This window comes from Hypanus sabinus, unplaced genomic scaffold (assembly GCF_030144855.1).
Source record: "Hypanus sabinus isolate sHypSab1 unplaced genomic scaffold, sHypSab1.hap1 scaffold_561, whole genome shotgun sequence".
Taxonomy (NCBI): domain Eukaryota; kingdom Metazoa; phylum Chordata; class Chondrichthyes; order Myliobatiformes; family Dasyatidae; genus Hypanus; species Hypanus sabinus.
This window is the reverse complement of record NW_026781422.1, coordinates 131,399-152,044: the sequence shown is the minus strand read 5'-3', so window position 1 is coordinate 152,044 and position 20,646 is coordinate 131,399. Positions and strand designations below refer to the sequence as shown.

General features: G+C 46.7%; 1 protein-coding gene across 1 annotated transcript in view; it reads left to right on the top strand.

Moving 5' to 3' along the window:
- Positions 1-18,212, top strand: part of LOC132389415 (serine-rich adhesin for platelets-like) — a 62,041-nt gene extending 43,829 nt beyond the window's left edge. Inside the window, exons 6-8 of the mRNA XM_059961941.1 lie at positions 14,294-14,368; positions 14,759-14,900; positions 18,062-18,212. Of these exons, the coding sequence (XP_059817924.1) occupies positions 14,294-14,368; positions 14,759-14,900; positions 18,062-18,212 (368 nt within the window). The remainder of the gene's footprint in view (positions 1-14,293; positions 14,369-14,758; positions 14,901-18,061) is intronic.
- The last annotated feature ends 2,434 nt before the right edge of the window (positions 18,213-20,646 follow it).

Here is a 20,646-nt window from a genome sequence, read left to right as displayed (position 1 = left end):
AACACACCGATAGCGTTCCACCGGTCGCTCCTTGGTCCACACGGTGAACAAAACCCCACCCTTGTCGCGGGCACACAAAGCTCACCAGTGTCCTCCTTCTCTCTGGCGTCGTGTGTCTCTTGTGTGTCTGCTTCAAAAACCAACTGTCCTTGCATATATCTCCAGTCAGAACGCGAGCTCCCCATCATATATAAAGCTCACCAGTGTCCTCCTTGTCTCTGGCGTCGTGTGTCTCTTGTGTGTCTGCTTCAAAAACCAACTGTCCTTGCATATATCTCCAGTCAGAACGCGAGCTCCCCATCATATATAAAGCTCACCAGTGTCCTCCTTGTCTCTGGCGTCGTGTGTCTCTTGTGTGTCTGCTTCAAAAACCAACTGTCCTTGCATATATCTCCAGTGCAGACCACGAGCTCTCCATCATATATAAAGCTCACCAGTGTCCTCCTTGTCTCTGGCGTCGTGTGTCTCTTGTGTGTCTGCTTCAAAAACCAACTGTCCTTGCATATATCTCCAGTCAGAACGCGAGCTCCCCATCATATACAAAGCTCACCAGTGTCCTCCTTGTCTCTGGCGTCGTGTGTCTCTTGTGTGTCTGCTTCAAAAACCAACTGTCCTTGCATATATCTCCAGTCAGAACGCGAGCTCCCCATCATATATAAAGCTCACCAGTGTCCTCCTTGTCTCTGGCGTCGTGTGTCTCTTGTGTGTCTGCTTCAAAAACCAACTGTCCTTGCATATATCTCCAGTGCAGACCACGAGCTCTCCATCATATATAAAGCTCACCAGTGTCCTCCTTGTCTCTGGCGTCGTGTGTCTCTTGTGTGTCTGCTTCAAAAACCAACTGTCCTTGCATATATCTCCAGTGCAGACCACGAGCTCTCCATCATATATAAAGCTCACCAGTGTCCTCCTTGTCTCTGGCGTCGTGTGTCTCTTGTGTGTCTGATTCAAAAACCAACTGTCCTTGCATATATCTCCAGTCAGAACGCGAGCTCCCCATCATATACAAAGCTCACCAGTGTCCTCCTTGTCTCTGGCGTCGTGTGTCTCTTGTGTGTCTGATTGAAAAACCAAATGTCCTTGCATATATCTCCAGTCAGAACGCGAGCTCTCCATCATATATAAAGCTCACCAGTGTCCTCCTTGTCTCTGGCTTCGTGTGTCTCTTGTGTGTCTGATTCAAAAACCAACTGTCCTTGCATATATCTCCAGTCAGAACGCGAGCTCTCCATCATATATAAAGCTCACCAGTGTCCTCCTTGTCTCTGGCGTCGTGTGTCTCTTGTGTGTCTGATTCAAAAACCAACTGTCCTTGCATATATCTCCAGTGCAGACCACGAGCTCTCCATCATCTAGCTCCACCTTTCAGTTTCCAAGGCAACTCACGGATCTTCTCTCTTCCTGCTGAAATAGCACACAAGCTGTTTGCTCCCTCTCTCTCTTTTTTAAAGGGAACAGTCCACTTCAGAATAATCCTTCAGATCTCGTCACACCTTTCTCCTTTTAAGAAAAAATTTCATCAAACTGCAAAATTTTTGTCTTAATTGTCGATTATACAGCTTAAAGCAATACATGTATTGCATTATCAGGTAACATAGCAAAACAATACAAACTCAAACTTCAATTATAGACAGTCTGCTATAATATTGTCAGTACCTTTCACGTGTTTTATTTCCATGTCATACTCTTGCAAGATCAGACTCCAGTTTAGTAAAGTTCTATTCTTATCCTTCATTTTACTCAGAAACACTAGTCAAGTCAAGTCACTTATATTGTCATTTTGACCATAACTGCTGGTACACTACATAGTAAAAATGAGACAACGTTTTTCAGGACCATGATGTTACATGACACAGTACAAAAACTAGACTGAACTATGTAAAAAAAAACAACACAGAGAAAGCTACACTAGACTACAGACCTAAACAGGTCTGCGTGAAGTGCACAAAAACAGTGCAGGCATTACAATAAATAATAAACAGGACAATAGGGCAAGGTGTCAGTCCAGGCTTCGGGTATTGAGGAGTCTGATAGCTTGGGATTGTTTTTTCTTCAGTTGTTTTTGCTGCCTCGACTGCAAATGATGACTCTTCCTGTCAATATTTATCAAAACATCAGAATTCCGCAGTCTTGTGCAGACTACATTGTGCTCGTTAAAATGATCTGGTATCCCAGTAAGAGACACCTCAATCTTTTCCGTTGTCACAACAGTGTGCAGGTTCGGGGTCATGATAAAGCTTGATCATATTTACGTGGAGGAGCTGCGTAGCCGTCCGTCGGTGAGGAGTTCCAATAACATAATTCAAAGAATTAATTGTCTTAATTATTTCATATGGTCTTCTAAATCTCGCCTTAAGGGTGTTGGTATGGAGGGGGAACGGCACCAAGACCTTATCTCCAACACGATATCTCTGCTCTCGCGCTCTCCTGTCATACCACTGTTTCATGTTTATCTGGGAGTGCTGTACATTCTGCTTTGCAAGGTCACAACCCTTTTTAAGTCTGTCTCTGAATTCCAAAACTTAAACAAGCACGCTGATACTTACATTCTGATGTGACTATTGCTCTCTGAGTAGGGTCAAAGGTCCCCTAGCTTTGTGACCAAAAACAAGTTCAAATGGACTGAACCCCAGGAACTCTGGGTGACATGCAGATGACACAAGGTGCTTAGCTCTCAACTCTTTAACTATCCCCTGGAATGTTTTCGAAATAAATGTACTTCTATGATCAGATTGGATTTCGTTAGGTAGACCTACAGTGTGAAAAATAAAATTATAAGGGCTTCTACCACAGTCTTGGCCCTGATGTTTCTGAGAGGCACCGCTTCAGGGAACCTAGACGCAGCATACATGATTGTTAAAAATTACTCATGACCAGCTGCAGTCCTTGGCAATGGGCCAACACAACCCACCATGACCCCAGAAAAAGGTTCACCAAAAGCAGGTATTGGTCTAAGTGGTGCCGGTGGGATCACGTGATTTGGTTTTCCCGCAACCTGACAGGCCTGGCAAGTCCTGCAAAAGTTCACCACATCCTTTCTTAAATTAGGTCAGTAGAATTCCTTCATAATCCTGTTCACTGTCTTTCTCACTCCAAAGTGTCCAGCTAGAGGTATACCGTGAGTCATGTTTAAAATCGCAGCCCTGTAAACTTTTGGAACCACCACTTGATGTCCAATGGCCCAATCCTCATTTGCAGGCACAGGAGGTGGTCTCCACTTCCTCATTAACACCGCATCCTTAAGATAATATCCCACTGACTCTCCCTGAACGTCCTCTTCTGTGAGAGCTGTCTGCTTTAACGCAGCAATTTCAGAATCTCGCCTTTGTTCCGCTAATAAATTCATCCCTAGACAAGGACATGCCTTTCTCATCCTCCTAACTACGCAAATCCTGATGTAACATGGAAGGTAGAAAAGTCTTTGAAAAATTGTCATAAGTTGAACCCTTGTCTTTGTTTTCTGTGTCAGCAGCGTTTTTAGACATGCTTCGGGTCAATGCGCATGTGGTGTCAACATTAGTATCTCTGTGTGGGTCATCAGCCGCAGGCTTGCTCGTTAGCTGTACTGCTGAATAAATTTCACCCTGGACAGGTGCCAACCTATCCTTAATGCGTACCAAACTCTGTACCATCACTAGACTTGCGAAGACCATGTTTACATTATGTAAAATCCCAAACACCAATTTTTCCTATTCCAACGACCTTTAGCTCGATTCGTCTCCACAGTAACCCATGCAGGTGGCCTCCCAAGAACAAAACAATCCTTTCCCTCCAACATCAAAATTGTGAAAAGCAACTCTATAACCTTGAAGGCGTTTATATCCAAATGCTGAAACAAACGTCAACAGAGTGCCACGTACTTCTTTAACAGGCCATTGTCCCGAAAGCCGGGTCAAAGGTCGCGAAACCAATCCAAACTTTTCAAGTTCTTAATTCAAAAATCCAGAAACAGCACCTTTCTCAATACTTTCCATAACATTTACCTCACTAGCTTTCAACTCATCCCCAATTTTTAGAAGACCGTCTAACACAAGTGACTGAGAATCCTCAATTTCCACTGGCACCGAGGTTAATCCTTTTTTTTTCACTGAGCCAAGCCAATCTGACTCAAAAGCACTGCTTTCCTTTTCAACCGAGTAAGACACCTCAGACCTTTACTGAGTTTCAACACAAGGTTCAACACCCTGGGAATTCCTAGGTGCTTCAACAACCTGAACACAGGCAATCGGGACAGGCTTTCAATATCAGTCCCAATTTCAAATTACAGGTTACCCTGATCCACCCAGGGAAACTCTGGGAAACTCTCATCCGGAGTAAAGCCAACAATGTGGGTTAAAGCAACCTCGTCTGCTAACCTAACAGACTCCCACAAGGTAGCCGCATCCTTTTCATCTCGGTATGCCCTTACATCATCGGGAACACTTCTTAAAGTCTTCAATCAAGACCAGCTCTTTCAAGCTATCCAAACCCTCAGTTACCCCTTCCGAGTTATACCAGCGATTGAAGTACATAAGTTTCTCCCTCTCAAACCGTCACTTTTTTCAGCCTCGTCCCTTTGCTTGTCTTCAGCCTCGAGCCATTTCAATTGCAACACATAGTCATACTTCATTTTTGCTACCTGAAGCTGAACTTCAGCCTCAGTAAACACTTTACCTTCCGCAAACATTTCCAACATCTCCACTTTGAATTTCCCCTCGGCTACATACTGCTGTGTTATTAGCAGCTGTACCTTCCTTCGTCATTCGTCATTCGAGTGGTTGCCTTAAACTTTAACTTGCGAGCAATTCCCAAAAGCACATCCCTGTTAGCATCATCCAACATCCTCAGGGGTTGGTTCTGCCACAAACTTATTAACGTAAAACTCCATTTCTGATGATAATCCACTCGCACAAATCGAAAGGGAATTTCCCCAATCAAATCAGCTAGTCGATGAAGCCTCCAATAAGTTTTAAAATGGAGTCAGGTATTTGTTATATCCCAGACGAGACCCCAATTTGGTTACGTACCCAATAACCGGTTAAAAAGGACCAGCAGAAATGGACACACCTGGAGTCTGAGTCTTCCGTTATAAACTCTATTTTATTAATAACTACGTGATAAATTAATATAAAACAAGATAAGGCAAAACAGGTTAGTAAAGTATATGCATAAATAAGGTTCCCAAGCTTCTCCCAGCTCAGGTGATCAGATGATACAGTCTTACGGTGGTATGGGATACAGTTCTGGAATTTGATTTAAGTAGAGTTGGAGAGAGAGGGGAGTTCATTTGTCTTCTCAGTGCCGATGTCGTCGATCTTCCACGTTGTCCTCCTGGTTGAATCTTCCGAAATTTACAGTCACCGACCGTGAGCACAAAAGGAGGATGCCCTTTTCACGTGGTCCCGCTATCAACCCAAGCAAGGGTAATACACACTGATAGCGTTCCACCGGTCACCCACTTGTCCACACTGTGAGAAAAAACTCCACCCTTTTCATGGGCACACAAAGCTCAACCAGTGTTTTCCTTGATGTCTGGCGTGTCTGATTACAAAGCCAACTGACCTTGTATATATCTCACAAGTGCTGAACAAGAACTGTCCATCATATACTTCCGCCTTTCAGTTTCCAAGGCAACTCACAGACTATTTGTTGCCCTCCCTCTCTCCCTGTGATAGCACACGCTGTTCGCTCCCTCTCTCTTTTTAAAGGCACAGTCCACTTAGAATAATCCTTCAGATGTCGTCACACCTCCTTCCTTTTAAGAAAATCTTCGATGAAACAACATTTTTTTTGTCTTATCTATCGATTATACAGCTTAAAGCAATACATGTGTAATTGTCAGGTAACATAGCAAAGCAATACAAACTCAAACTTAACATCTAGACAAAAAGTCTGCTATAACATTGTCAGTACCTTTCACATGTTTTATTTCCATGACATACTCTTGCAAGATCAGACTCCAGTTAAGTAACCTTCTGTTCTTATCCTTCATTTTATTCAGGAACACTAATGAATTATGGTCCGTGTAAACGACAAGCTGTTTCTGCACAGGACATACGTAGACATCGAAATACTGCAATGATAAAATGAGTGCTAGCAAGTCTATTTCAACAGTGGAGTGATTTTTCTGATGGACATTAAATCCCCTTGCAACAATACTGCCCCAGCTGCTTCATCACCAGCGTTTACCGCGGTTGAAAATGTTTTATTGAAATCAGGTGCTTTGAGCACAGGGTAATAACACAGGCTGGTTTTCAGGCGGTCAACAGCCTCCTGACAAAGGTCAGCCCACACAAATCTTTCACTCTTCCCTGGGAGTTTCGTTAGGGGGAGAGCGATGTCTGCGAAGTTCTTACAAAACTGTTATACCCAACCATTCCTAAAAACCTTCTTAACACTTTCTTGCCGGTCGGAACGGGAACCTCAGCAATAGCCTGAACCTTGGCCTGCGCAGGTGTCAGTTGGCCATGGCCAACTACATAGCCAAGGTACGTTACAGTGGAGTGGCCAAATTCACTTTGAGCAAGGTTTACAGTGAGATCTGCCTTGGACAGCCTTTGAAACAGTTTCTCTACTGCTCTTCCTAAGTGTCATTCCATACAAACAAATCATCAAAGTAACCCCCAGTATGTTCTAAACTTTTACTCACACCATTCATCATCCTTTGGAACGTCCCTGGTGTATTTTTCATCCCAAAGGGCAAAACATTGTACCCATACAGTTCAGATGGTGTCACTAATGCAGATATTTCTTTAGCCCTTCCTGTCAAAGGAACACACCAGTAACATTTCAACAGGTCAATATTTGTCAGGTATTTAGCCCTCCTCACTCTGTCAATACAGTAATCCACTCTTGGGATGGGATAAGCATCTGTCTTAGTTACTGCATTAATTTCCTGTAGTCAGTGCAGATTCTCATGCTCCCGTCCGGCTTAGGGCGACGCCCAGTCTGAGGTGGATGGCCTAATTATGCCGGCTTTTAGCATGTGTTCAATTTCTTGTTCAACCATTTTATTTTTGTCTTGGTTCATTCTGTCAGGGTGCTGCCAAATGGGATCGACCCTATCGACAATGCCGTCATGCACCGCAGCTGTGCACGGTCTTGGAATGTCAGGGAATAAATCTCTGTACTTGTTAATTAAGCTCTTCAGTTGTTTTTGCTGCCTTGACTGCAAATGTCGAATGTTTCCATCAATATTTTTCAAAACATCAGGACTCCCGAGTCTTGTGGCGACTACATTGTGCTTATTAAAATGATCTGGTATCCCAGTATCAGGCGCCACAATCTCCTCCGTTGTCATTACAGTACTTGCAGGTGCAGGTTCGGGGCCATGATAACGCTTGATCATATTTACGTGCACGACCTGTGTTGCCTTCCGTTGGTCATGAGTTCTAATAACATAATCCAAAGAATCAATTTTCTTAATTATTTCGTATGGTCCACTAAATCGCACCTTAAGAGGGTTGGTATGGACGGGGAACAGCACCAAGACCTTATCTCCAACACGGTACCTCTGGTCCCTCGCTTTTCTGTCATACCACTGCTCCGTGTTTATCTGAGAGTGCCTTAAATTCTGCTTCGCAAGTTCACAAGCCTTGTTAAGTCATTCTCTGAATTCCAAAAGATAACTAAGCACGCTCTTGCACACTTCCTGATCTGACCATTGCTCTCTGAGTAGGGTCAAATGGCTCCAAGCTTTGTGACCAAAACAAGTTCAAACGGGCTGAACCCCAAAGGCTCTTAAATCGAATCTCTAACAGCAAATAGGAGTAGGGGAACCCCTTCATCCCAGTTTCTTCCAGTTTCCTCACAGTACGTTTTAATCATCATCTTAAGAGTAGAGTGAAACCGTTTCAAAGACCCCTGGGTCTCAGGGTGATATGAAAATGACACAATGTGCTTAGTTCTCAACTCATCAGCTATCCCCTGGAATGTTCTCGATGTAAAGTTACAACCCTCGTCAGATTGGTCTTGTTTAGATAGACCTACCCCAGTGTGAGAAATTTAATAAGTATTTTTACCACAGTCTTGGCCCTGATGTTTCTGAGAGGCACCGCTTCAGAGAATCTAAACGCAACACACATGATTGTTAGCAAATACTCATGGTCCAATAAAAAGTTTCACCAAAAGCAGGTATTGGTCTAAGTGGTGCCGGTGGGATCACCTGATTAGGTTTTCCCGCAACATGACAGTTATAGGAATTCCTGCAAAAGTTCACAACATCCTTCCTTAAATTAGGCCCGTAGAATTCCCTCAAAATCCTGTTCATTGTCTTTCTCACTCCAAAGTGTGCACCTAAAGGCATACTATGAGCCATGTTAAACATCTCAGTCCTGTAAACTTTCGGGACCAGCACTTGATTTTCAATGTCCCAATCCTCACTTGCAGGCACAGGAGGTGGTCTCCACTTCCTCATTAACACCCCATCCTTAACATAAATATCCCACTGACTCTCTCGGAACGTCCTCTTCTGTGAGAGCTGTCTGCTTTAACGCAGCGATTTCAGAATCTCGACTTTGTTCCGCTGTCAATTCATCCCTGGACAAGGACAACCCTTTCTGATCCTCCTTACTGCCCAAATCCTGATGTAACAGGGAAGGTAGAAACGTCTCTGACAAATTCTCATGAGTTGAGCCCTTGTCTTTGCTATCTGCGTCACCAGCCTTTTTAGACATGTTTCGGGTAACTTCGCCAGCCATTCGTACTGCGGAGAGTTAGAGAGTCTAAACTCCGGAGGTAGGCGCAGTTGGGTGTGTCCTGTTACAGGTCCAGCCTTCTGCATTTGTATCCAAATCGTTTTCAGAAATTACAATTAACAAGGGTCTGGACACTGATCCCTGCGGCACACACCTAGTGACCAGTCTCCATTCAGAGAAACAAACTTGAACCAACACCATCTGCTTCCTGCCTCTGTCAATTTCGAATCCATCTCAGTAGCTCTGCGTTGATTCTGTAAGCTCAATATAGCTTAAGCTCCAGGGAGATCTCTCCCTGGAGAGATCTGATAGAAGTCTGTAAAATAATGACCGGCAGAGATAGGGTAGATGGTCAAAGTTTCTCTCCTACTGTAGAAATGTTAAACACCACAGGGCAAAGATTTAAGTGGAGAGTAGGAAACTTAATGGGGCATTTTCGGGGCAAGTTCTTTGACAAAGAGAATGACAGCAACCTGGAACACACTGACAGGGAGGGGGGATCAAATACGACAGCAATGTTGAAAAAACATTTAGACATTTCTCAACCCCGTCTTTACTTTGTGCATCCCTTTCTAAAGCGAATGAAACATCTGAATCCCCATATCTTGAACTACCAGTCCTGCCCTTGTTTCACCACAGTTCTGTGACGGTGGAAGGGAGATGGCGGAGGGAAGTGAGAGAGAGGAGAGGTCGGTGGGTGGGGCCCTGGAGTTGGGTGGGTTCTGAGGGTCTAGGGCAGGGAAGTAATGGGAGCCCATCAGTATGGAGCCCGGACCTCATCCCTCTGTAAACCCTCCAAACGGTCTTCTGCCCTCTCTTCTCCCCACTGACAAACCCCCTCCTCCCCAATTCCCTCCTGTCCGTATTCCCATAGGCTGTGAACACCCTGAACCGCAACCCCATCCCATTACTCTCACAGCTTTAGCCCTCCACCACACCCTCACCTTCACAATTCCCAGTCCCCCCAAGGACATCGGTGAGTGGACAGAACTCAACTACCCCTCCCCTCCCCTTTCCTCTCTCTTCCCACACCCTCACACAACAAAGTCCTCCCAGGGACACCTGTGAATAGATAGAACTGAAATTTGCGAGTATAACCCCCTCACCTCTTCTCTCCTCTCTCTCCCCACACCCTCAGCCTCACCAATCCCAGTTCCCCCAGGTACACTGGTGAGGGGGAACTACCTGAGAGCAAAGTCCTCTTACCTTCTCTCTCCTCTCTCTCCTCACACCCTCAAGGAAATAGGTGAGCGTTTCATACCTGGCTTACCGGTAATACTCCTTACATTGAAATAAACACCTTCCTGTATATTAGTCCCGCTGTTTGCTCACCTATCCCCGTTTCTTCTTTCTTTCAGACAGACCTGACAAAGCCACTGAATTTCCCTCAAGCCTTGATCAGTTTCCACCACTCATCCACTATCACCTCTCACTAACCACGAGTCGGGTATGATGTTCTCTGAAGAGGTTGTCTATCGGTGGGTCCTCAGTTGACTATTGAGGCCGATCTGGGACCTACATAACCGGGACATTAGGGCCGATTCCCTTAATGGAGAATGCTTCTGCGTGACTTTGTTCAACGTGGGGAGGTTGATGCACGGCCCGTGACAGATCGCGGTCAGATCCAGTGTCTCTGAATGCAAGGGGACTGGGATCTCTTCACGGCTGAAGCTTTCCTCCGTTTTCACTGCCGTTGTGATGTCATCATCTTTCCCCACCACCACCCGGTTAGCTCCACCCCTCCCGAGTAGCACCAGCGAATCTCCCTGCGAGGATATCGGTTCTCTCCAGATTAGGTACAGCCCGCCCTCCATGTACAGATTCCTCCTTCTCCAGCCCTTTACCTTTCCCATCCACTTGGCTTCACCTATCATCTTCCAGCTAGTCCTCCTTCCCTTCCCCCACCTTCTTATTCTGGCATTATCCCCTTTGATTCCCATTTCTAAAAAAGGTTCTTGGCTCAAAATATCGGCTGTATATTCATTTCCATAGATGGAGCTTGACCTGCTGAGTTCCTCCAGCATTTTGTGTGTGTTGCTCTGGATTACTAGAATCTATAGAGTCTCTTGTGTTTACAATACTACCTGATTTAGTATCACGTGAGAACTTCCACCAACCACGCCGTTTACATTCTTCAAATAATAAATAATGAAGAGCGAAGTTCACGACGTCCATCCCTATGGCTCACAACTAGTCCTGGGCCTCCAGTCCGAGAAAAACACACTCAACCTTCACCCTTTGTATCCGAGCACCGAGCCAGTTATGCATCCATCAAGCCATCCCATCCGATCCGACCTCCCACTCGAGCCTTCTATCTGGGATTTCCTCTATCCTCATATCCCCTTGATCAAAAAAAATTCCAATAGTTTTTTTTCTGACACGATTTCCCAGGGGGAAAACCATCTGATAAGTTTTTTTTTTTCTCTATCCAAATGCTTGTAGATTCTATTCCTCAAATACCCCGTCCGCTGCAACACTGTAGAAATACAATTAAACAGGTCGGTAACCAGGGCATTACAAGACGAAGATACAATTTCTACAAAGGTTTACTCGATTTCTTCCTTACTGTTCACAGGGTCCGAAGGTGAACTTGCCGTGGCCCCGGGGATTTTATCCACCTCAGGCTAACCAATACCTCTCACGTGGGAACCGGTGAAAATCACTGACGGCCTTGGTGTTGGCACGGTACATAGCAGTTAGTGTAACGTTTCACAGCGCCAGCGACCCGGGTTCAGTTCCGCGGTCTGTAAGTTTGTACGTTCCCAACGTGGGTTTCCTCAAGGTGTCCCGGTTTCCTCCCACATCCCGGAGACGGGCGGCTCAGTGGGGTAACTGGTCACAAGGGTGCAATTGGGCAGTGCGAGCTCATTGGCTGTTACTGTGCTGTATCTCTGAATAAGTAAATCAGTCAAGAGAGATGGAAGTGAAGCTGACATCAACACAGGTGGGAGTTGCGATAAAAGTGAGATCGTGCGTCTCTTGAAAGTAGAATGTGAAGTATCTTACTCAGAACATCAGCTTAAAGCAATATGTCTTGAGGAGTCAATATTGCATTCAGGGCAAAAATAAATAGCTACATCTCAGTTTGAGTGTACAGAGGACCATATGCGTGGTTTATACCATTGATACAACAAGCACCACAACAGCAGCGATAATGCAAAACCGAGCTACACATTCATTTTCACTTGCAATACCACACCCTGCCTCAGGGCGGCGCCGTTGTCCCGTCAGTGCCGATGGAAACGACCTCACAGAATTGTGGGAAGTAAAGAGCCATATTTGCTGATGAACCGGAGGGAAGGAAAAGTCTCAAACGTCACCGGTTTCCAGAAAGACCGTCATTAATTACAGTCACTGAACAAACACACTCATTTAACTGTTTCCAGCCCAGAATGACTACCTCAATATCAATGGAAACAAATGTGATATTAAACGAATAACTTTCTCAAAGCTCCAGAAGGATGTTAGGTTATCGCTGAGAGCGGGGATGTAGCTGTATTTGTGGCAAATAATGGAGGGGTCAGGCAGACCCTATGGAAGGGAATAGAAGGATTGAAAATGAAGGAACTTGGGAAAGGCGAGGGTGGACCGCCGAGGGGGGAAGTGTGGAACAGTTAGCAGAGAAGGAGTGCCGGGGCGGGTGGGTGTGGCGGAGGTGCAGAGACACCCAGCACTGAGGCTCCAGGCAGGTCATTTTATTGCAAACAATTGGTTTATTGATCATCATAAAATGAATCACAGGTGCTTCCCGCTCCCTCACCTCTCCCTTCCCCCTTTCCCAAACGTGATTAAACTCTCCCTGTCCCCTTCCCACTCTCAGTCCACAATAGAGACCCATATCAAACTCTTAGGCTCCGGAACTATATATATATGTGACTAATACTTGTTCACATTACTGTATAGGGAAATTGTTGTGGTGTGCTCGTCAACAAGAAAAACACACGATAAAAATAGCCCAAAATTCAGCAATGATGAAAAAAGCGGTATAAAATGCTGATGGTGCGGTGACGGGGGAAAGGTAATAGGTAGAGGAGGTGGGGGAGATCTAACTAAAATAGTCTATCAGATTATCCACGTGGAGATGAGGAGAACATACAAACTCCTTGCAGGTAGCGGCAAGGAGAGTGGAGGAGAGTTTAGGGGAGATATCAGAGTTAAGTTTTTTTTACACAGTGTGGTGGGTTTTTGGAACAGAGTGGTAGAGGTTTGTGTAACTGCGACGTTTAAAAGACACTTAGAGAGTTGGGTGTTAAAGACGGGTTATGGTCCGTGTAGGAGGGAAGAGTTATAGTTACGGGGAAGTAGTTTACATAGGTGGATAAAAGATCGTTCCTTTCTATTTTGTACATAAGCCAGGGACACTGTTAATAGTGTTTTTTGGTTCTACTAACTAAGGGCAAGTTATTATACTGAGCACGGGTGGGTGTCTTTTAATACTTTGTGCAGGATTTTAACTCCGATGGTCCCGTCTGCTTTAATCCTGATTCTCAACTTTCTGACAGTCAGACACATCCTATTGACCAGTCGAGTGCGCAAGGCATTAAGGGGTCAGAGCAAGGGAGACAATCGGAGTGACCCGGAGATGGAGAGCAGGAGGAGGTCAGTGATCTTACTCTTCTCCATATCCGGCAGCTTCATTCTACTGTGGTCACCCACTGTTGTAAACTTCCTGTATTATCACATTTACCGAACAAATCCTAATAGTTACACCGATTCTCAATATATCCTTCAGCAGGTCGGGTACATGTTGCAGAATTTGAGCTGTTGCCCAAACACATTTATTTATGGGGTGACTCAGGCCAAGTTCAGAGAACAGTTCATCAGCGCAGTGAAATACCCCGTGACGTCACTGCTGCGATTCATTCACAAACTAATGAACTGACCCCGGCCACGGCCGCTTTCAATATCTCCCGACCATGAATGTACTATCTAATACCCGAATAAGTTAAACATGGATGTAAACAATGGCAACGACAGGTGGGAGTTTGGCAGAGAAAGAGACGTTAGATGTAATGGTAAATCGCGGGATTTATTTTGCAGAATTTTATTCAGATATTCAAGATTCACGCTTCATGATGGTTTATTGATATTCGTCAGTGCCCGAGTGTAAGCGGAACGTAATGAATGTCACTCCGGATTCGATGCAGCATGAGAAAATACACAATAAACATTGTGAAGAGAATTAACCAAACAAAAACACAACCAATAAAAACATACCTTTAAAACACAATGATGTGTGACTGTCATACAGAGAGACGGATTGTATATACATAAAGTGTCACGACGTGATGTGTGTGCCGCGGTGTTCCAAGGTTGATCAGCCTGACGGTTTGGGGAAAAGGATTGTTTCCCCGTCTGGTGGCCCTGGGGTGGATGCTGTGTAACCTGTTCCCTAATGGGAGTGGAACGAACAGTCAATGGAAAGGGCGGGTGTGATCCTTTATTGCTGGCCTTTTTACCGGCATCTTTCTGTATGTATACGAGGGGTGATTGATAGGTTCGTGGCCTAGGTAGAAGGAGATGAGTTATTAACTTCAAACTTTCTGTATAGTCACTCAGATAGTGGGCCTGCATGTGGATGTAACGAGAGATGTATAACTCTTCTCCTTTTCCCTTAGGCTACGAACGTATCAGTCACCAATCTGTGGACACTTTCTTGAGGTCCAAGATCCGTATGGTCCACGCCCTCTGGAGTAAGTGTGTAAGTGAAGGAGGGGACTATGTTGAAAAATAAATGTGCTAGGTTTTCTAAACTTGACTCCTCCTACCTCAATAATGGGTTGGTCAGTTTTAGCTTCTTATTCAAGAACCACTTTCTACGCGCTAAAGGAGATGATGTTTCAGTGTCCAATGAACCACCAACCTGCTCATATTCAGGATTTTGATGGAAACCGGAACGGTAGCGGATCGCCAGGTCTTCCTGCCCCCGTCATCGGTCCGGATCAACTCCAGTTCGCAGAGCTGTCAGTGATTGCTCGCTGCTACACTAACAGCAGATCAATTAACCATTTTGCAGTGGTTTAGTATCTCACCCTGTCGCTGATACTCAGGAAGATTTTTGCTTCTCATTTTTAATTGTTCAGTCTCCGTCATCTTCCGGTGTAGTGTCACTCTGCAGACTGATCTGAATGCCAGAGGCCGGACAGGTGTCTGTTTTCTCTTTTTGTTCCTGGACACGATGGAAATCCCCAATCTGAGCAAACTTCTCCACCGAAGGCAATTTCGGTGAGATCCACCGGGATATTGTTTGGGATGGTGTGATCCTTGATGAAGAGCGATAACAGAGACGGGGCTTGTCCTCCTGGGAACATTCCCTGCTGAATACAGACCTAGTAGATGCATGCAAAGTACAGGCAAGGTAGATAGACAGAAATTTACCTCCATGTCAGAGCAGTCCGACATTAGACAGATAGAGGACAGATACTTAATTGTTCCCAAAGGAAATGACAGTGTCACAGTAGCATTACAAGTGCACAGATAAACAAATATTAGGAGAGAAGTAAAACAGAATAAAATAAGTCACCTGAAATAGTGTAACAGTAGGGGGTCAGAATTTTCCAACTCACCCTGAGCTTCTACGCACAGCTGGGCTAGAAAAGATGCCATGAACTGAAACCAGTGCGCAAGGGGACCGTGGTCCCCAGGTTGGAAAACCCGGAATAAAGTCCCGGAATTGATCCCTGAACACGGAATGTGTCAGACATGAATGAAGAGTCCTTGTGCACGAGCTTATATTATGGGCCATATATGAGAAATATTCACTCTCAGTAAATCCAGAGCAATCTTTACCTCCGTCTGGATACTCTCCTGCAATATAATAAACACAGGGTTCATGCCGGACGCCGCGCAGAATGTGGTAAAACTGACAGAAATGGCTGAACAATAAAATCACAGACTTCCGTCTGCTTCCCCTCTCCGGGTCACTCGGGTTTCCGACCTTGTTCTCCCCACAACTCCATTACACACGTGACTGTCCACTAATATGCGCCTGACTGTCACAGCTTCCAGAAATAACGCCCGAAGCGTTGACTGCTCCTTTCACCTGATGCTGCCCGACCTGCTGAGTTCATCCAACTTGCTTTTAAGAGTTTATTCTCTTCTCTTTGAAATCCACAGAATCGATCGCTCTGGATTTACTGAGACTGAATCGCGGCTCATGTTTTCAAGAGGGCAATTGGTTTTTATTGCGTCAATAGTCAATATAATCGTTTCAGCAACTTTTACCCGTTGGACTGTTACGTTACTATTACATTTTCTGAAATACTGTTATCTGTTTGTCGATTGTTAATGTTCTGAAATTAATTCAATTTTGCGCCAGATATTCCTTAATTTTTATTTGCGGTCCCACCTCTGCATTGACCCGCGCGCGCAACTCAATGGTGTGACCGCAAGTGAAGGAATTCTCATCAACACGTGGAAATAATTTTACTTCGGGTGTTAGTCTGTCGGAAAGGCGACAGGAATGGAAGAAACTGGCTTCATTCACACCAGAGCGCGGGAGGACAAGGGGAGAATAATTGCGTGTATTTGCTTGGCGAATCGTCGTCGGTTGAGGAGCCTGTCGCTCTGGTGTATTGATCTGTGTTCTATTGTCTATTGAGTTTTATAAGATTACGACCTTCATGGAGATGGTACACAGACAGAAGCACGTTCCTCCCGATACGGGCGAGTTCTGTTCTATTGAACAGAGGTTTAATGTGAGAGAACATGGATTTTAACAGGATGGGTGTAAAGTGAGAGATCTCATGCAGAAAATGGCAAAACCATATGACCATAAAAGCATTCGACACGGGAGCAGAATGGGACCTTTCAGACAGTCATACCAGAGTAACTTATTTCCCTTTCGTAACTTCAGTCTTTGCTTTGCTGGCCATGTTAGTATTCTGGGTCCCGGTTCGTGACGTTCCTGCCATTGGTAAACTTCCTCTGTGTATATATTGTTTGATCATTGGATTCCCTCAGACCGGCTCTATTGCACAGGTGACGCCCGCCACTCCAGGCTCTCCACGGATCTCATCCTCTTCTCGGGGATTATTCCAGTCGCACATTTCCAAGATATTCACGGTTTTTATTTAGAGAGCGGAGCCTGAAACCTGACATCGGATGCGTCAGACATTGTAGATCTCTCAGTCAAAATGCTTCGCCATGACATTTTCTCTCTCAGAGCCACTGAGTCATCGAAATTTACGACATGATAGCAGGCACTATCACACTATCGAGGCTCCACCGACTATCAGACACCATTTATACTAACACAATATCGATCTCTTGTTCTGTCCACATTTGTTCCGTTCCGTGCAGATTCCACCACTCACACGTACAATAGAAGTAATGTGCAGGGGCCAATTGACCAAGCAGCACCACGAATGACTTTCTGATGTCTGATTAAACCCTGGAATCCACGATGAACCCGGGTAGTCTTAGTGTTAACGCGTAAACTTCGTAGAGAAAGTCACCGAGATTAGGACTGAAACTAGTTCTCTGGCCCCGTACCAAAATTTCCCCATCACTTCCATTGTTGTTATGATTTAGTCAGTGTTGAGATGGCTTTTTAACTGTTTTCTCGGTCTTTCCTGACAATTTTATGGGTTTTATGTCGGAACAGAAATGCACATTTCCACCTGTGGTATTTCGGTGTCTTCCTGAATTATCTGCAGGTTTTCTCTCCATTTCGTCTATGCTGACATGATCTTAAACCCAGACTCATCGACCTGCAACGAAACACATTCTTCCAAACCCATCCCTATCGCTTCCACACCCACCCAAACTGCTCTCAGGTATTACAATTGAGCTCTTGCGCTGATATCGACTCCGCGCTGTAACTGAATCTTCGGAATGAACTGGACACTGCTTACCTGATTCGCTCCTCGCCCGAGGCGAGTTTGGAACTTGATTTCCCCGCATATTCCCTGTTACGGGTGTAAAACGTGTCCCTATCTCTCGGTTCTGACGTAACAAGTTGTGTTTCACTTTCAGCCCACGTGGAATCACAAAATCCTGCCAACTTGGGAGATAAAGGAAAGATACATTATCCTTATTTTCCTCAGGATAATTCTCCTTTCCTCCACGACAGGAAGCAGTGGCTGTTAATTCCCTCCGTATCGCTTTTACATTGAAGTAAATTTCATTTGTTTACTGTTTTGAACTTCCCGTTCGCCTGCCAACGCTTGATACGGGAAATCACGTGGACCTCTTCTGCCCATTCTCTCGGGTGTCATTCAGAATAATTGCTGCCCATAGAACATTACAGCACAGCACACGCCCTTCAATCCACGATATTGTGTTGACGGTCTAGAGTAATCTAACGTCAACGTAATCCTTCGCTCCTGCATCCACGTGTCTACAAAATAAATTCGTCTTTTTCGCCTCGCCTTGCCTCTGCCTAGAGCCCTGCTTCGCCTCGCCTCTGCCTCTGGAGCCCTGCTTCGCCTCGCCTCTGCCTCTGGAGCCCTGCTTCGCCTTGCCTCTGCCTGGAGCCCTGCTTCGCCCTGCTTCGCCTTGCTTCGCCTCGCCTCTGCCTCTGGAGCCTTGCCATAATCCTAGTTCTGGGGTCCGAGTCCGAGTCAAGGCCCAGGTTCTGGGTCCTTGTCCAGTCTCTGGCTCAAGACGTATAATCCTTGTCCGGATTCCTTGTCTCCCGGAATCCTTGTCTCGTCCGGGGCCGGTGTCATGTCCAGTGTTTCTTCTTCCCCATTTTCCTTGCTTCCTTCTCACACCTCTGCTTCGGCCTGGAGCCTTGCCCTGCCTCTCCTCTGCCTGGAGCCTTGCCCTGTTTGGACCTGTCTGTCTGTGTCCACGCCTTCGCTAGGAAGGTTCGGCCATTTTGCCGCTACCTAGCGTTGGGAACTGTCTTGTCGTGTTCAGCGATCTGTGTAAAGAGTCCCGGCCCTACGTCCTGTACCCAAGGAGGGATCCCGGCTTTGTGTTCTGTGTAAAGAGTCCCGGCCCTACGTCGTGTACCCAAGGAGGATTCTGGGCTCTGTGTTCTGTGTGATGAGTCCCGGCCCTGTGTCCCGTACCCAAGGAGGGGTCCCGGCTTTGTGTTCTGTGTGATGAGTCCCGGCCCTGTGTCCCGTACCCAAGGAGGGGTCCAGGCTTTGTGTTCTGTGTGATGAGTCCCGGCCCTGTGTCTGTACCCAAGGAGGGGTCCCGGCTCTGTGTTCTGTGTGATGAGTCCCGGCCCTGTGTCTGTAACCAAGGAGGGGTCCCGGCTTTGTGTTCTGTGTGATGAGTCCCGGCCTGTGTCTGTAACCAAGGAGGGATCCCGGCTTTGTGTTCTGTGTGATGAGTCCCGGCACTGTGTCCCGTACCCAAGGAGGGGTCCCGGCTTTGTGTTCTGTGTGATGAGTCCCGGCCTGTGTCTGTAACCAAGGAGGGGTCCCGGCTTTGTGTTCTGTGTGATGAGTCCCGGCCCTGTGTCCCGTACCCAAGGAGGGGTCCAGGCTTTGTGTTCTGTGTGATGAATCCCAGCCCTGTGTCTGTAACCAAGGAGGGGTCCCGGCTTTGTGTTCTGTGTAAAGAGTCCCGGCCCTGTGTCTGTAACCAAGGAGGGGTCCCGGCTTTGTGTTCTGTGTAAAGAGTCCCGGCCCTGTGTCTGTAACCAAGGAGGGGTCCCGGCTTTGTGTTCTGTGTGATGAGTCCCGGCCCTGTGTTCTGTACCCAAGGAGGGGTCCCGGCTTTGTGTTCTGTGTGATGAGTCCCGGCCCTGTGTTCTGTAACCAAGGAGGGGTCCCGGCTTTGTGTTCTGTGTGATGAATCCCGGCCCTGTGTCCCGTACCCAAGGAGGGATCCCGGCTTTGTGTTCTGTGTGATGAGTCCCGGCCCTGTGTCCCGTACCCAAGGAGGGGTCCCGGCCCTGTGTTCTGTGTGATGAGTCCCGGCCCTGTGTCTGTACCCAAGGAGGGGTCCCGGCTTTGTGTTCTGTGTGATGAGTCCCGGCCCTGTGTCTGTACCCAAGGAGGGGTCCCGGCTTTGTGTTCTGTGTGATGAGTCCCGGCCCTGTGTCCCGTACCCAAGGAGGGGTCCCGGCCCTGTGTTCTGTGTGATGAGTCCCGGCCCTGTGTCCCGTACCCAAGGAGGGGTCCCGGCTTTGTGTTCTGTGTGATGAGTCCCGGCCCTGTGTCCCGTACCCAAGGAGGGGTCCCGGCTTTGTGTTCTGTGTGATGAGTCCCGGCCCTGTGTCCTGTACACAAGGAGGGATCCCGGCTTTGTGTTCTGTGTGATGAGTCCCGGCCCTGTGTCCCGTACCCAAGGAGGGGTCCCGGCTTTGTGTTCTGTGTGATGAGTCCCGGCGCTGTGTCCTGTACCCAAGGAGGGGTCCCGGCTTTGTGTTCTGTGTGATGAGTCCCGGCCCTACGTCGTGTACCCAAGGAGGATTCTAAGCTTTGTGTTCTGTGTGATGAGTCCCGGCCCTGTGTCTGTAACCAAGGAGGGGTCCCGGCTTTGTGTTCTGTGTAAAGAGTCCCGGCCCTGTGTCTGTAACCAAGGAGGGGTCCCGGCTTTGTGTTCTGCGTTCCCGTACTCCCTCGACCAAGGTTTTGCTTTCCTGTCTCTTTCTCGACCAAGTCAAGACTTCGGGATCTCGTCCAGTCCTAATCACGTCCAAAAACCTTGTCCTGTCCAAGTCACGGCTTTGTGTTCTCCTCTTGTCCATGTGCCTCGCCCAGCCCAGGAGTACCTTGCCCAGCCCGATGCTGGGGTTCCCTCGTCCTGTGCTGGGGTTTCCTTGTCCTGTCCATGAGTCTCACGTTCAGTCCTGTAACCTGGTCATGTCCTCGCCTAGTTCTGGGGTCCGAGCCCGAGTCAAAATCCCAGGTTCTGGGTCCTTGTCTAGACTCTAGTTCAAGTCTTAGCCCGGGCCCGGTATCCTTGTCTCGTCCGTGGCCTGTGTCATGTCCAGTGTTCTTTCTTCCCCATTTTCCTCGCTTCCTTCTCACACCTGGTCCTGTTCCTGGTAGGTCAGTGTCTGTGT